Raw genomic sequence first — 18,316 nt, forward strand, 5'->3', positions numbered from 1 at the left:
TAATGCTTTTTTGATAAATTTTCTTGCAAAAAAAGGTGACATCTTTTTCATTCTACAGTTCATACGTTTTCTTAGAAGAACTGAAGGTGTTGAAGCTGCTAGGAAGTACTTTCTGGATGCTCGAAAATCCCCAAGCTGTACTTATCATGTTTATGTTGCTTACGCTACAATGGCATTTTGTCTTGACAAGGATCCAAAGGTTCATACTATTCCCTTTTTATTTTTGTTGACAAATGTATTTTAGACAGGTAGTACAATTATTTATTAACATACAATCTTGTTTGATACTAATGATTCTGCTAGATGTATACCTTGAAATGTATTTTGTGTTTGGAATGGTTGAATATGTTGATCTACATATATGGAAGTGCAAGCGTTTGTAGGTATACTTAGATAACAAAATGCCTTTTGTTGTTAGTGTGATTGGCTCTCAAAATGAAGTAATTATCTTACAATAAGGAAAATGGCCAAGAGTTGCCTTTCTTGCCCATTCGATCCATTGAGATTTAACAAAATAACGTAAATATCTTTTGAGTCCTATATTTTAAAGTTTTTACTTCTAGCTAATAAAATGGCTCAATACTTTATAAATACTCTTGCAAGTTTGTCATTAATTTTATATCAATTGTTTCCTAATTATGCCTTGAATTGATTTTGCAATACATCTGTCCAGGATGAGATTTAATAAAATTTGAATTATGATAAGATCATTGGTAATAGGCTATTTATTGCTTCCTGATTTTTCTCCCTGATTGTGGCAGATTTGGTTTCTTCTTGGAGACTAATTTTGTCCATAAATCAGGGTCTGTATCATTGAAAAGGAATGGAGAAATTCAATATTTCCTTCTCTGTTTTGATAAGTAATAATAAGTATAATTTCTTTATCGGATTATCCATGCAGATGGCTCATAATGTTTTTGAAGCAGGACTAAAACGCTTTATGCATGAGCCTGTTTATATTCTCGAGTGAGTTCTACCTCCTAATTCTTATAACTCTTATGCTTCCTTGTTATGTGGATGCACACCTATATTTGCTTGATACTTTATCCTTTTTATGCCACAAACAAATAGTATTTTCAATATGCGTGTGCAGAAACACTTAGTATTTGAGTTGAGACCAAGTCACTCGTTATTATACTCAAGTCCTTGAGAGGTAATGTCTTTGTGACTTAAAGTCTACCACTACTGAGTGCTAATGTCCGAGGTGATGAGAAAAGCCCTTCGGCGACCTTTCAAAACGGAAATGATTTCCAATTGCTTGTTGGATTCATGACCTAACCCCTTTCCTCAAGGAAAATAGGTATCTCCAAGTCATTAAAGTTTGAAATATCATATTATAAAATTTGAAGGAGCCAAGAAAGGGTGTATTGTGAATATTTATTAAGTTCTTAATATTTGTCAAAACCTTGGTTTTGCTTTTGAAGAGTGTAGTTTTCTGCGTATTTTTGGGTTTTTTCTTTCTTGAGTAGAGTCACAATTCTTTATCTCTATAGCATTGGATTCATCTTCAATTAATGTACTAGGTGAAATATTGGATTCAAATTCAGGCTTTGCTCCTGATTTTGGTACTAAATCTATTACTAATTGAATTTTAGGACTAGGTTGAAGTTCAACATTGATGGTTTTGAAATTAGTGGAGCTAGGATAAGAATCAGTCAAGGTTAGTACTCACTAGTATTTTGCCTAATTCTTTCTGTCTAGTGTGGTTTTTCGGGTCATTCATTGCTTGCAACTTCTCTCAACTCTTCTCAGTTCTTGACTTCCATCGTTCTTGTAGGTTTCTTCATTTTTCATTCTTGAGAGGACTTCCATTGCTTGCAAACCAAGTGGTTGGTTGTTCATTGACTTCTGGACAAATGGAACTTCTTTTGGTTTTAGGCAACAATGTGTTCAAATTGTTCTATTTGACTAGGTTTTTTTAAATGATTTTCAATATATAAATGTTGATTTTCAATTTAAACAATTCAAAACAATATTCAATATATATATATTTGTGTTGATGTCTCTTGCATTTTGAAGATTGCAAGTGTCATAGTGTTTGTATCGTGTGGAATGTTCGTGTTTGCAGCTCCTCAGTTTGATCTCGTTTAGGATGTTGTTAATTCTACCTTGACCTGGATGTCATTCATTTGACTTTGGTCGGGGGTTCATTGTCTTAACATCATTTTTTATGTGATGTTGACACAATTTCATTCAATACAAAGTTGATCATGTTATTTTTCGGTTATCATTGTTTTGGGGTTAGTTTTTGTTGAAGTCAGTAAGGGTTCTTTTTCAATCGATGTTGACCAAAGTTATTTTTTAGCAAACGTAGGTCGATGTTACTTCTCGTTAAACGGTAGTTTGATTTTTCCTGACCAATGTTTAACCTATGTTAGTCAAGGTTTTTAATTGATGTTGGTGGGATTTTTTCTTGACTGGTTTTAGTCAAGGTTTTTCTTACAATGTTGATAAGGCTTACTTTTGAGTTGACACTGTTAGGATTAATTTATTTCTTGATTTAAGCTAGGTCCTAATTCTTGATCAATGTTAGTCAGGATTTTCTTGGCCAATTTGTAGTTTTGTTTTCAATTGATTTCATCCATGATTTTTTATTTGTTGTCGTCTATTAGGGTTATTTTTGTTCTTGATATTTGCAGGGGTTTCACAATCAAGGTCATTAGTGTTATTTTTTGTTCAAAGTCAGTTAAGATTTTTATTTTACACTGGATGAAGAAACTTTCATGTAACTTTCAATAGAATTGTTTTTGGCCAATGTCAGTTGGAGACTTTTCAGCTGATGTCGGTCAAAAATCTAGTCTTAACCTACAAGATTGAAAAAATTACTTGACTTGAGTGAGGCAATATAATTGTGATACACATTGGCTAAAAATGGTGTATGCTAATACCAGTCATGAAAAAACCTTGTTTACGTCAACCAAATTTTTTTGGCAAACATTGGCCGAAAGTTAGCTTCAATTAAAGATTCTATTTCTTAAAGTCTCCTAGGTAGGGATTAGCATAAGATGTGGATAGAATAGTGATAGTAAGCACGTTCAATGCATTATTGTATAATAGTGAAACTTTGAGCTGATGATGACTCTATCGTTGTATGAGTTTACCCTATCTCAATGGGATAATTTGTCTTAAAAATATCACTAATTGATATTTTTGAATTATTAAATATTGTTTAATATTGAAATAAATATTTGTTCGGTGGTAGAAATAGTGTATCCAAACAAGAAAATTAAAATTTAATAATTTTGAGTTGTCTTAGCCAAACAAAACCTTGAACTAGGGAAGGAAATACATAATTATTTTATTGATCAGAATTACACAACTACATTCTCACCATTTTTTTTGTAATTGTTGGAGATCCTACATCAACTAAAAAATTAGGACATTTCATAACACGTTAAGTGGGTGAAAACATCACCTTATAAACCGATTTTATAAAGTTGAGTTAGACTTAAAGTTCACTTCTTAATAGGATTTATACATTTGCTGCTGGGGATAGGTCTGATGGGAAGACCAAGGAAATATATGAGAAGTTGGAGGAGCCGGGAGAGAAACTGGCGAAAGCTGGGTATGTTGCAGACACGTCTTTTGTGTTGGAAGTAGTGGATGGAGATGAGAAGAGTCAAACTATAAGGTATTATAGTGAAAGGTTGGCCATTGCGTTTGGACTTATTACTTTCCTTAGGAGCGACCTATTAGAGTGATGAAGAACTTGCGTGTTTGTGGAGATTGACACACTGCAATGAAGTTTATTAGCAAGTGTACTCGAAGGGATTTATCCTATTCTTTTATTTTATTTTATTTTAATATGAATTTCATAGTATATAAGTGAGTGCAAACCTCACCTTACAAGCCGGTTTTATAAGGTTGAGTTATGCTTAAAATCCACTTCTTAATATGATATCAAAGTTATTTCGAGCCTATCTTATCGAGTGTTTGTTGGGCTTATTAGGTCACCCACTATCGGGCCACTATTATATATAAGTCCCATGCACGAGTTAGGGATTTAGGGTTTAGGGTTTTGGTGAAAAAGTTCGTTACATGAAGTCTTGTGGGGACATGGGTTGTAACTGTGTAAATAGAAGAAAACTAGTTATAGGATTAATTCCCCTTGTGCATAATAAACACATAGGGTTATGTTTATATAGAGATTATTTGTACAAAAAATATGGGTAAAGCCCATTACATTGACAATAACATTTAACACTCCCCTTGGTGCATATAAATAGTACGTACCAAGCTTATTACAAATATAATCAATTCTAGGTCTTCGTAAGGATTTAGTAAAAATATCTGCTAATTGATCATTTGAATTAACAAACTCAGTCTTGATGTCGACAAATACAATATTTTCTCAAATAAAAATGACAATCAATCTCAATATGTTTTGTTCTTTCATAAAGGACATGATTAGAGCTATTATGAAGAGCAGGTTGATTGTCACATATGTGTCATTTGAGTGACCACTCCAATTGCAACTCTTTAAGTAGCTATTTAAGCAAAATAAGTTCACAAGTAACCGAGGCCACTGTTCTATATTCTGCTTCTACACTAGATCTCGCTACAACATTTAGTTTCTTGCTCTTCCAAAAGACCAAGTAATTATCAGTGGAGACATAATATCCAAAAGTGAATCTTCTATTAAAAGGAGATCTTGCCCCATCAACATCTAAATAACAAACAATTTTAGTATAGTAGACTTATTTGTTTTAACTACTACATTATTGAATATTTTTTTATGTGAAGTAAATTCTTACGAGTTTATAGAGCTTCCATGAGTTTACACAGACTCTCGAGTTTGGTATCCTTTAGTCTAATAGTTTGCTATTTACAAACAACATTTAAAAAATGCAACAATTTGAATTGAGAATTGTTCAAATTCAATATATATTTTTTTTAAATTGTGAAATTCCCTTTGAAAACACACTATTAGGGTCTAGTTGCTTAGATTTGGTTTGTGGGGTCCATACACAGATAATTGCTTTTGCAATGTTAGAGTGTGTTATTGTGTATTTAGTGCAGACTGATTTGATATTAGTTATAAAAGGAAATTGAATATCTTATATTTGTCTCTGATTCATTCAATATTTCTATAAAACTAGCTTTGGTGTCTCATTGTGAAACGGTTTCTGGCTTATTCATTACTTTTCTTTCTCAGCAATCTTCATCACCTGAGAACATGAATATAAGTACTGAAATGAATTTTATAGTCGAGCTATCGGATTCTAGAGGACAACACAATACTTATGTAAAGATTGTTTGGGTATTAATTTAAGTTTGAAATATAAATATTTGTGTTTTGTTTCAATTAAAATTAAAACAAATACTAAAAGATAAAGAGATAAAGTAATAATAAAAGATAATGGATTAAAGTAAAAGTGAAGATAAAATAAACCATAAAAGATAGAAAGATAAAATAAACCACAAGAGATAAATATAGAAATACAGATAGAATAAACTATAAATGATAAAAGGATAAAATAAACAATAAGAGATAAAAATAAAAGAATCTGTAAAAGACGGAGATAGAAGATAAAAGTAAAAGATAAAATTGAGAGATAAAAGATAACGAGATAGAATATTATTATAAAGTGAACTTTAAGCCTAACTCAACCCCATAAAAACCGGTTCATGGGAGTGAGGTTTGCACCTACTTATATACTATGAAAGGCTCTAATCTCTAGTCGATGTGTGATCTCCAACAAATATAATAAAGGTAAAAGATAAATATAAAGATATAAATAAAAGATAAGAATAATGAAGAGGAGATAAAAGAGATAAAACTGTAAGTAGATTGTTTTTGGCATGTAGATTGAATAAATGTGATAGATAGTGAAATGTAAAAGGAATTTAAAACAGTGGTAGGTTTGAAAATGTAAATGTGTGATTCTTCAATTTCTTCAGTTGGTTAAAACTAAATCCCTGTGTCTTTCCTCTCATGCGTCCAAACCATCCATCTTGATTTTATGTTATTTTTCCTCATTAGTGGTAGACCAATCCTGTGTATAATTATTTTGTATCTTGTACTTTTTTGTGTGGCCATGCATTTCTCAATATTCTCATTTTGCTACTCTCATCTTATTTCTTTAAAGTCCACTTTTTATTATCATGTAGAACAGTACTATAAATCTTGCGTAAGTTCATTAGGTACTTTGTGACACAAATAACTCTAATGCCTTCCTCCAGTTTAGCCGTCTAAATTGTATCTTAGGTGTGACATCCTCATTTTGATTAATTATAATTTCATTCATGCCAAAAAGGATATTGGTTATTTTCATGATATATCAGATATGCTGATTTCTTGATACGAATGAATGATGACCAAAATATACGAGCTTTATTTGAGAGGGCATTAAGTTCACTTCCACCTGAAGAATCACTTGAGGTAGGCCTTGCTTCTTATTGTTTTACTCTTTGATTTTTTCTTTCTTGGAACCTTAGTAGAAATTTAATAAATTAACTTGAAGGGTTATATTTCTGCTTAAATCAGGTACGTGATACTAGATTTTAGATCTTTAGGGAAGAATATATTTATTTAGTTTTTGATGAACATTGGATGGATAGGATACCATGTTAAGAGAGAGAGAGAGAAACAAAGAGAGAAGTAGCATGTACGGGCACATGTGGCCTTTGGTGGTTGTTGGATTGGTGGCACTAGGCTGGTCCTCAGGAGATGATGCCGATGATGTGTTTTCTGGTAAAAAAAGACCAATGACGATGGCGATGAGAATATTAATGTCGGAACAATGTTGCTAGAACAATGATGGAAAAAATTGAGTTTTTGATGAATAGTGGAAGGATAGGATACCATGTTGAGAGAGAGAGAGAGAGAGAGAGAGAGAGAGAGAGAGAGAGAGAGAGAGAGAGAGAGAGAGAGAGAGAGAGAGAGAGAGAGAGAGAGAGAGAGAGAGAGAGAGAGAACAATAGATCATAGGATGTATTTCGTGACATAATATCGCTACTGAATTTATTAGGGAGAAAACATAATTACAAAATATTTAGTTACCAGGTAATAACATAATCTTAGAAAGTAAATTTTGAGTCTAATTCAACCTTACAAAACCTGCTTGATAAGGTGATATTTGCCCCTACTTATATATTATAATTTGACCATATCTTTTGTGGATGTAGGATCTCCAACATATAAATATAGAATCAATCAATTAATCCTAATATTCAATGTTAGCTTATATTTATAAGATTCAAACGAAATCTATGAGCCAAAACCCTAAGAGAGGCTAAGTAGAAAACCAATGAATATTGTAGTACATTTTTAGATTGAAATGCATAATTTCCCATATTATTCAACTTGTTTAATTCTATGTTAATTTTGCTTATAGTTTCTGTACTCATTCAGTAGGATAATTCTAGAGATTGTTGTTTACTAGTTTCTAATTTGTATGTAATTATTGTCAGTGTAGGTCTGGAAAAAGTTCACCCAGTTTGAGCAAACTTACGGGGATCTTGCTAGCATGCTGAAGGTTTCTTCAAATATGTTATTATACAGTATTCTCTTTGCCATCACTAGTTGTTTCTTCAGTGTGTCATGTTCATGATTAGGCTTATCCTATTGTTGCTACCTTGTAACCCCTAATCATTTTAAAGAATAGCCTTGAACGAAATGTAGACTTTGTTACCTGTTATTCATGGATTGACAATTAGCTAACATTAACCGAATAGGCATTTGGTCTAACATCCCACTGTTAGGTGCCACATCGGGACTGCTTGAGTAAAGGAGCGAAGATCGTTTCAAAGAATAAAAGTTGGTGTTATTTTCTTTTTGTTTTCCAAATCAATGCTCTATAACTGTGTCTAACAAAACTTCTTTGCCATTGTAACAACATAGACTTTGGTTCTATAACACATCTAGAAATAAGTTCTCGAGGGTGGCAAGAAAATGCTATTAAAATCATGTCCATGATATGTACCTTTTTTAAAAAAAATTCTAATGAGTGTACACTTGTAGTTGCTTATGACTGTTGAATGGACCAAACATGGAAGGGCTGTAATCATCTTGTAATTTATGATTTATCCTTGTCAAACTATATAGGTTGAGCAAAGAAGGAAAGAAGCACTTTCTGGAGCTGAAGATGGAACATCATTAGAGAGTTCTCTGCAAGACATTGTATCACGGTACAGTTTCATGGATCTGTGGCCGTGTTCTTCTAATGATCTTGATCATTTAGCTCGGCAAGAGGTACAACTCAATTGTATATTTTTTGAGATAAATAAGCTTGTGGTCATGCACTAACCCTCTAATAAGCTTAAGATGTTAGGTGAATACTCAAATTGTTTTATATCTAATATAGCTCATCACTCAAACACCTTTTAAGCTTTAAGGGTATACAATACCTAGGCCCACCATATACTGTGGCATTGTCTGAAACAGTGCTCTTAATTTGTTAACTGGCGGGAATGACCTGGAGGAAGTTTATAAGTATCGAGATACAAATGCAAATTTTGGACTAATGCATTTGAATAAGAAATGGGATGTTTATGTCCAAATGCCTGGTGAGTTTAATAAAATTAAAGAGAATATTCTCTGTGAGATACGAGTTTTTAATGTGTTCTGATCTCAGGCTTCTCTGCCATATTGGAAAATCCCAATAGGTAGCTCATGAGGTGATAGTTGTTCCTTTATATACATTGTTTCGTTCATATTGGTAGTTAATGTGGGATATGCCAATATTATGAAACCAGGACTGGTCTATGGTTTTACTTGCTAGTTGCAAATTGTCTACCAAGGGAAACTGGTCGACCTAGGCATTTTAATTAAAGTACTTTGATCCTTTAAAATTGAACCAACCTGTAAAAATTCCTATATTCATAATTTGCATGATCATCAAGGACATCAAATCATGAATCACCAAGTAAAAATTTTAAATCATGAATTGGTAATTGTAGGATTAAAAAATTGAAAAGTAACTTGAGGTTATCAAATAAATGATGATGAGTAGTGATAATTTTAAATTAGGTATTGAAAAAACAACTCATTATGTCTTACAAAACTGAATCATGTATGAATGATTGTGTGAAGCTTCTATATTAGAGAACTGAAAAAAGAGAAATGAATCAGCCAACTAGAGTGCAGTGTGCAGAATCAGTGAGTGAAACTGAACCGCTTTCTTTAGAGGAATGAATAAAACTAGAACATAGAGATATTAAGTGTTCAGTTGTACTCCTTCAATTTCTTTTCATATTTTAATGTCGGTAACTTTTCAATTTCTTTTACTCTAAATGGCTAAAGAAAATTTAACGAAAAGCTAAATTTTGTAATTTGTATTGTGATGTGAAATCACAATTGACTTACAATTCATTGGCTTGCCCAGTCGTAGCAATTTGTGTAATATGGATTGAAAAGATAAGATTCTAATATCATGATTGTATTAGTCTTGATCAAACCACTAATCATTACCATTTTCCTTTACTTCTTTTCCAGAATTAGCCTGCCTCTCTTGAATTCTTTTGTTTTTGTGTTCTATACAGTAATTCAATTTTCATTTCTACATCTTCAGTGGCTTACCAAAAATATCAATAAGAGAGTGGAGAAGTGTATTTTGGCTAACGGAACGATTGTTATAGGTACTGATAATATTATTATATTCATTCAAACATTTAATTTCTACGTATTATATGGTGAATGCTAAAATGTTAGTGCAGATAAGACATCTATGTCAAACATTTCAAGTACATCACCAAAGATTGTTTATCCTGATACTTCAAAGATGGTGATCTATGATCCGAAGCATACTCCTGGTACATAACTCATCCTATTCAAAATTGGATTACTTTTTGGTAATAAACCTTTTATAAATTTACGAGAATGATGTGGCTTTAATCCCACCCGCACATGCTGATTTATTTATGATTAGAGATCTAAGAAAGTGTTATCTTAATGTTGTGTGTCTAATGCAGACCACACTATGTATTTATACCAATTTACAGAATCAAATATAATAAGTTCTTCCCTAATAATCAGGAATCAATGATCCTAATTTCATGGAATTTGTAATAGCTAATGACTAATTACATTCTACCCCCCCCCCCCCCCCCCAAGCTAGAGCATATGTCATATGCATGTAGCTTGTCACAAATGTACTCAACGTGAGGACCTCTAAGGGACTTGGTGAACAACATGTCAGCCAATTGGTCACTATAATTGACTAAATTAGTTGTGATTTCTCTAGAGAGCACCTTTTCTCTCCCAAAGTAACAATCAATCCCTGTTTGGTTCTTTCTTGGAAGACCAAGTTTGATGCAATGGGAAGTGTAGCTTAATTGTCACAAATAAGTTTCATTTCATGGATGTTCCTAATTCTTAGTTGTTGTAGTGTTTGCCTAAGCTAGATAAGCTCACAAGTTGATGCTGCCATAGCACGACATTCTGCTTTTGCACTGGATCTAGCACTTATGTTTTGCTTCTTGCTTCTCCATGACATCAAGCTTCCTTTGATAAGAACAAAATATCCAAAAGTGGATCTTCTATCTGAATGAACCAAGTCAAAAGGGGAAGAACCAGTTTTATTAACTCGAGGACCGTAGGTATGATGAGTGTGTTTTTCTACCTGACAAGACTCGCATTGAAAAGCTAAATTGTGAGAAAAACAGAGAACCATATGATGAATTTTGGTTATACTAAGATGCAAGGTTGTCAAACTCGCGAGTCTACATAAACTCGACTCGTAGTGGGTTTAGGGTTTAGGGTCGTAAGAGTCTACTTTCAACCTGCACCGCGACTACCTGCAATCCGCGACCACTGCGACAAGTAGGATCTCCAACAAGGTACTATGATAACAAGTCTACCATAACCACTACCCACAATCCAACACATGATAGGAACAAACATATTGACAAGCACTTCATAAAAGATAATCTTGACATGAGAAAGGTCTAGTAGTAATAACCCATGTCTCCCCATAGGACTTTAGATAGTAGACATTTTCCCTAAAAGTAAATGAGTTTCCTCATAATTCTCTAATATTGACCCTGTATGATCTTGTGTACTAAACTTCTTTCTAGGACAATTCCGCTCTTTCTACACAGAAGACCTTTATTCACTACAAAATTACCTTCAAGAATGTCATTTTGTTGTGGTGTAGGATCTTGTGTACTAAACTTCTTTCTAGGACAATTCCGCACTTTCTACACAACAGACCTTTATTCACTACAAAACTACCTTCAAGAATGTCATTTTGTTGTGGTGTATCGACACAAATGAGTTCATCAACAATACCATTTTTCAGAATGGACTTTAGACATGTTAGGGTTTACATATTCTCTCCAATTATCAAAACACAAATGTTTTAATTAACTTTCCTAATAGTGTATGTATTATGTGGTTGAATTTTAGAAATATAAGAAAAACCTTAGATTCTTTCATGAGGAAAATCCTTGTCATGAGTGCAATCATCAATAAAGTGACAAACCATTTGGTATGAGATGTACTAGAATTTGATGGACATCCTCATCATCAGAATGAAGGAAATCATGAGGATATTACAAGGAGAATGTGTGACACGATGATGCTTTGGAAACTAAAATAGATTACACTTGAATGACTTAACAACCACTTTTGAAAGTAAAGGACACACAGACCTGAGAATGTAGTGAAGTTAAATGAAAAATCCTCAAAGTATTGTTTCTTGTTTTAATTCATATTATTTCATTTTCCTCACTGACGAATATGGAAAAAGGTAGCTAGTTAATATGTACAACTACACCTGGACTGATGACTTTGTCTTATCCAATTTCCAGTTACAGGTTCCGGAACAAATGCATTTGATGAAATTCTGAAAGCTACACCACCTGCTTTAGTAGCATTTTTGGCAAATCTACCAGCGGTTGAAGGTAAGTTACTATTTCTTTTTGACTGATTTCTTATCCATTTTACTTTATATATTTTCTGCAATTTTATATGCAATCTGTCAACATTTGGTGAAAAGCCAACTAGGATGAGCTTTACTTATTGACTAGCCAATATGGAGAGGTAGTTTATGTTAATGCTCCTTTTTTCTTCTTTGGTTCTTTAATTTATTTCTTCTTTCATCTGTAGTGTCTATTTCCCTAACAATATTAATATTATTGAGTTTAAGTAATGCATTTCTGGAGTTTCTGCAACCATGGACCATTTCATTCTTAGATTGTCAATACATGCTATCTACTGAAACTGCCACTGAAATTTTTCCTGGAGGATTTTATTTGATAAGTTTTGACGAATCTTGTTTGAATTCTCTTAGTTTGTCTGAATGGTTCAGAAAATAATATAGTTTTGATGGATTGCAGAATGGTAGAAGTTTAGTTCTTGGTTAAGGAAAAAAAAATATACTGACCATTTTTCTGGGCTTACCCCACCACAACTACTTCTGTTTCTTTATTATTTGTATCTGAATGCAGTTGAAAAATGTTTCTGAATTTTCCAGGTCCAACACCAAATGTGGATATTGTGCTATCAATTTGTTTGCAGAGTGATCTACCAACAGGACAAAGTGCAAAAATAGGAATTTCAACACAAGTGCAAACTGGGAAAGGAGGGATTCCATCACAGTTGCCAGCAGGTTCTGCTCCTGCTACTAGTGAACTTTCTGGTTCAAGCAAGTCGCACCCTGTTCCAAGTGGCGTGTCTTTGAAACCAGGAAGTAATAGACAATATGGGAAAAGGAAGGAATCAGAAAGTATGTGCATCATCGATTTAGGATCTCATGCTTATACATATATTCTTGTTTTTTCATTTTAATTTATGTGTGCAATTTTACTAATTTAGAGTTGTGTGTATTTGAGCCATGCAGCAGGACTATTGGAAATTTCTCCTTAGATTAGTGCAGTAATAATATGCAATGTGAAAAGATAAGGATTGAGAGAGACTACACAAAGGATTTTTATAGTGGTTCATCTAATAACCTAGGCTACGTCCAGTTCTTGGTCAACATAGACAATTAAGGTTCCACCAATGCAGACCAATGCTCCAATGGTACAAGTATTATTTGGATGCACCTACTTTTAGCTAAAGAATAGTATTATTTAGAACGCTACCACACTTGACTTAGACTGAGTATTCTTTGGAACGCAACCACTATTGGCTAAACCATTTTGTTTCCACAAAGGTTGTGATCTAAAAGATCACAAGTCAGTAACTAAAATAGGGTAACGTCCTAAGACAGATACAAGATGATTAAACTCTTTTAGGTTGCTATGAAAACAAACAGTGTTCTCGCTCACACACTAAGGCTAGAGGATTGTTAAAGAGTACAAGAGCTTTAACATTCTTGTTGTGATGATTCTCATCGTCAACCTTTCTTCTTCATAGAGATCTTCTTTATACAACGCTAAGAAGAAAAGAGTCATTGCATATCCTTTTGGAACGTTGTTAGACAAACAACAATTCTTCTTTCAATTTCAACTATTGCCTGACCACATTTTAAGCTTTGAGATGCATTAAATGCCTTTACATAGAATTAATTGCACATCTCTTCTTTAAGAAACACTTTAATACACGACATCACTTACCAGACCCGAGTCAAGTAGCTTTTTCCTAAAATGGAGAAAAGTAAGGACCATGTGAGTCTAGAAGTCTTTTCAAAGCGGACGTCTTGACACATCGAAGGTGTTGTTGGCGTGGAACAACTTTAAACACGTTCTTCAAGAGATCTCGGTGTTGACATTTCAAAGCAAGATCCTCTTGAAAGTATGAAGAAGCAAATATTGCTTGTGTATGTAAAATAAACATTAAAACATTCAATATGTACTATGAATGCTTAACACTTCGTATCTAGATCATTTGCCCAACTTTTTCGCTTATTAGATGAAATTATACAAACACAAGGTACTTTGCTTTTGATCTTGTGGTTTAAAAAGACATGTTTTACACTTTATTGTAAGCATTTAATCAAAACAAACTTGGGGTTTATTGGATTTTGTTCTAACAAAAGCCTCTACAGGTATCTACTTAACTCCCCGTGAGTTTAAGCACAAGCACATAATGTTTGTCTAGGCTATACAACAATAAAATACAAGAACTTCTTGTTCTAGAGGATAACTTTGTACTGCAGAAGAATTTATGTAAAATTTCATCTTAAAACCATTTAACATTAAGTGAAATTGCCCAAAAGATATGAGTCACACTCTAATACATGAAATAGAACATGTGGGACTTCCCAACACTTCCACTACACATGTCTGCCAAATCAAGTGAGCTTGGAATCATAAAGTTTTTCAGCTATACAATTTGAAAAATATTGGGAGGCGGATGGGAGGGAGCTTGAATTGACCATTGTGGATCAATTATTGGCTCTGATACCGTATCAGAATTAGATATGTAAAAACAGAGAAAACTTTAAAAAACAAGAACTGAATATGATTTCACTCTTAACATACAAAGGGTACACAGAAAGAGTCTAACTATAGACTAAAAAGAGGTTACACAACCATAACAGAAAAACTGAAACTAACAGCTAACATTCAGTTGAAAAACTGAATGTGTATATTGCTAATACACCAGAATAGACTATCACTACTCCAAAACTTGAGGCAGGTAATGTGAGATTTTCCAACACTTCCCTTCCACAGATACTTGCCAAACTAGGCAACCCACCAGAATAGGCTATCACTAAGGTGAGGTATAGGCTTTCATAACATGTCAGATTTCATCTTATAATCAATTTGCTTTAAGTGAAGTTGTCCAACAGATATTTCAGCTGCACTCCAAGACTTGAGGTTGGCAATGTGGGACTTCGCAACAATTTAAAAATATGAAAACTCTTTTACAAGTCATCTTGAAGTAAGATCGTGAACAAAATAAGTGAAATTGAAGAAACTAAGATGAACAGGATTGAGGTCATGTTTGTAGGTACAAAATAGGTACAAAGTCATGTTGCACGAGGAGGACAAATTAGAGCATGTAGTTGATTAAGTAATGGGAGGTAAGAATTTCATTGCCCTAGTAGCATAGAAGGATTTGAGAGTAATTTTGCAAATAACAAAAGGCAAGTAATTGGAAAAAGATAACTAAGAGGAAAAAGATTAGTTACCGGTTATATGGTTCGAGGCACTAGAAATAAGTATCTAGGGTCCAAGGGAGGAAGATTGAGAGACAAAAGGCTATGAGATTACTAAACTGAATGAAGATAGTAATAGGTGAGGCAAGATAACCCGAGGAAATCATGATACTCAATGGTGGTTAATAATGTTGGCGTAGAAGGTTTTGCAACTTGGGCAACATTAGTCGTCTTTCATTGTTCCCTAACTTTAGTGTGACATCCTACTTCAATGTGGACAAAGTGGTTACAATAATTTCTATGAGGATGACTCTTTTCCACCAGGACCCTTGCTAGGTTTTCAACAATAACAAAAGAACAAAAGAGGCAAGGGGTTGGCAAAAACTATGCAATGTGGAGAGTCAATTTTTTTCACTAATCATATCATAGGTGGGAACTATAAGGCCGTAATTTATCTAGTTACGCACCAGGTCAAGGTTTAGAGGAAGATCCACAAGAACATGTACCATGAAGAATTGGTTACATTGGCAGTATGTTTCAGCATCAGATTTTTATGATCAACAATCAAACTATGAAGCCTACCTAGATACATCGAGATGTTCATATTCTCAAGTTTGATGAAGAACATAATGGTCACTATATTGTAAAAGCGGTTGACATAGTTGGTGTAGACCTCCTTGGCTTTATTCCATACCCCATAACATTTTGGAAAAACTTGATGTTGAGTTGATGGTTGACGGAACAGAGAACCAAAGAACAGTGAATAAAAAGGCATCAATTAGCTGCCACCGGTCTTCATCTTCAACAAGAACATTCACTGTCTAGTTGGTGAAATGGTGAACACGACCTTGTGTGCCTAACCATAGCTGGACTGCAGATGCCCGTGCAGTATAATTAGCTGATCCAGTTAATTTTTCACATAAAATCAGAAGGACATTGGTAAACGTTGCAGTCAAAAGAGGTCTTAAAGGAGGCATGTGAAAGAAGCCAAACCGAGATTGGGGGGTTCACAAGAGGTAGAAGAGGAGCACTTGGAGGGTCATAAGAGAGTGTGATGTGTCCCTGGAAGAGTCGCACTAGAGAATAGGAGGCACTGCAGTGTCCAAAAGGGATTTGCATTGGTTCGTGATAATTTTTTCACAAAGACAGAAGATGACAGACTGCATTGAAAAAAATAGAGCAAAGGGAAAGACAGCCAAAGCTCTTGATACCATATAGAAAGATTTACAGAAATTTAAGGAGCTTACACATAATCCTCCATCTTTTTGGCCATTATTTTATTGTGCCTAGATTTAACAGTGTATATTGTTCACAGTAGATGTAAACTCTAAACCACCAAGAAGTAATAATACCTAAATACTGGTTGTTAAAAATTGCATTGCCTTAGTTTTTTAATGTGTATATACTTGTACTCTTAGAGCTCTCTTTATGTTTTTACTTCAAAGTTTCCCTCCTGCTGATATTTGGTATGGTAAAAATGTTTAGGGCAAGAGGATGATGATACTACTACAGTCCAAAGTCAACCACTTCCACGAGATGCTTTCCGGATACGACAGTATCAGAAAGCTCGAGCCAGCAGTGCTTCTCAAACAGGATCAGTTTCATATGGAAGTGCATTTTCTGGCGATTTATCTGGCAGCACTGGTTGATAAAATATTTTTAAGCATTTCTTGGAGGCCCTTGTAAATTAAAAGACCTTCCATGAGCTCATATATCACTATCCTTTTGCTTATAGCTTTATATATAAGTTGTTAACATGATGTATATTCAGGGTTCATGCCTTGTCCATTGTCATGTTTCCTAAAGTTATCTGAGAAGGCAAAAGGACTATAATCTTTGCATGAGTTCAGCTTTTGGGAGGATTAATACTTCGAAAAGAACATGGACTTGCATGGAAGAATGATACTTGTCTCTAAATTGCTAGAGTAGAGATTGGTCTTCTAAAACTATGTTTCCCATGCAGGATGTAACTAGATGTTTCAAAGTAAGATTTATTATATGCATTTTTATTTTGCTATACTATTGGAGGTGTATGTAACGCGGTTGCAGACCCAAGGATTGAACTTTTAGTATCATGATTTTAGAATCTGTTGGTGTTAGAATTTGTGCCAGTTATCTATTAATTACAATTTATTTATATTTATTTTAAGAGCATGATTTGCACCATACTGTAATCTTGCATCTTGCAATTTCATTAGGACCATAGATTTGAAATTCTTTCTTTGTACAGAGCATGATGAGATGCTGAAGATTAAAACGCAATTTCTTGTATTATTCTCCATTTAAAATAGGATCCTTCCACCATTCGGCTATTTTCTTTCTACACCCCTATTTTTTTGAAAGTACCCTTACACCATACTAATTTGAACTTGCAGCCTATATCACCTTTCAAAATTTTCAAAATTACCCTCAATTCTGGATTTAAAATTCCGGAATTCAAAAAATACAATTCGAAAAATCAAAATCTAATTAAAAAAAGTAAATCCAGAATGCAAAAAAGTATTTTTAGAAAACAAAACTTAGAACACAAAATTTCGAAAATCAAAATCTCATTAAAAAAATTCTATCCAGAATGCAAAAAAGTATTTTTATAAAACAAAATTTAGAACACAAAATCTGGAATTGTATTTCGGAATTCAGAAATGTTTTAGAAATTTAAATCCGGATATTCATACTTAGGTAGTATACAAAATATCAAACCTACATATGAATATTTAGTTGAAATCTACTTACCATAGCTTGATGTTCCACTTTGATTCCATTATCTTCACCTTTAACACCAACATTCATTCGTGAAGATAATGGTGTGACATTTGATAAAGTGCAACCATCAAGTATCTAATTGCTCATTTGAAGGTAGTTGGATATTCAATCAAATCAAATGATGTATTTTTTTTTTGTATCCATACTATTGAGTAATACATTCAGACAAGTGCATATATGTTTGATTGTGCCCAATCGAAATGCGAAATCAAAGAGATCTACTCAATTGATCAAACTACTTCATTGTTTTTTAAAATAATGTTCAAGGTTAATTTCATTTTTCAATACTTTTCATTCTTCTGAAGTCTTGATCCTGTAGTCAGACCAACATTCACAATTATTCAAATTAGACTTCTCAACATATCAGCTGCACTTCCTAAAAAGAGACATAACACTAGCAATCCTTGAAGCTTACACTTTTCCTTGTACATTAATGAATGCAAATACCAAAGAAAGATGTCAAGTTCTTGACATTGTTGTATAGAAAAGAAACAGTAGTGTATAGAGGTATAGTATAAGCTGAAAATGATTTAAAAATGTAACCTATCCAATAATCTAAGCTAAAT

The 18,316-nt window shown here is 33.5% G+C and overlaps 1 protein-coding gene and 1 long non-coding RNA gene across 2 annotated transcripts in view; both read left to right on the forward strand.

Moving 5' to 3' along the window:
• LOC137837098 (cleavage stimulation factor subunit 77) overlaps nt 1-17,136 on the forward strand; it is a 37,734-nt gene extending 20,598 nt beyond the window's left edge. Inside the window, exons 14-23 of the mRNA XM_068645954.1 lie at nt 59-199; nt 902-966; nt 6,286-6,382; nt 7,419-7,478; nt 8,048-8,194; nt 9,513-9,579; nt 9,658-9,753; nt 11,752-11,844; nt 12,417-12,668; nt 16,473-17,136. Coding sequence (XP_068502055.1) covers nt 59-199; nt 902-966; nt 6,286-6,382; nt 7,419-7,478; nt 8,048-8,194; nt 9,513-9,579; nt 9,658-9,753; nt 11,752-11,844; nt 12,417-12,668; nt 16,473-16,636 — 1,182 coding nt within the window. The 3' untranslated portion in view covers nt 16,637-17,136. The remainder of the gene's footprint in view (nt 1-58; nt 200-901; nt 967-6,285; nt 6,383-7,418; nt 7,479-8,047; nt 8,195-9,512; nt 9,580-9,657; nt 9,754-11,751; nt 11,845-12,416; nt 12,669-16,472) is intronic.
• LOC137837099 (uncharacterized) lies at nt 1,163-1,828 on the forward strand. Its single transcript, XR_011085362.1, has 3 exons — nt 1,163-1,300; nt 1,596-1,660; nt 1,778-1,828. It is a non-coding gene; the product is annotated as an uncharacterized lncRNA (long non-coding RNA).
• Nucleotides 17,137-18,316: the final 1,180 nt, after the last annotated feature.

Source organism: Phaseolus vulgaris, chromosome 4 (genome assembly GCF_000499845.2).
Source record: "Phaseolus vulgaris cultivar G19833 chromosome 4, P. vulgaris v2.0, whole genome shotgun sequence".
Classification (NCBI taxonomy): domain Eukaryota; kingdom Viridiplantae; phylum Streptophyta; class Magnoliopsida; order Fabales; family Fabaceae; genus Phaseolus; species Phaseolus vulgaris.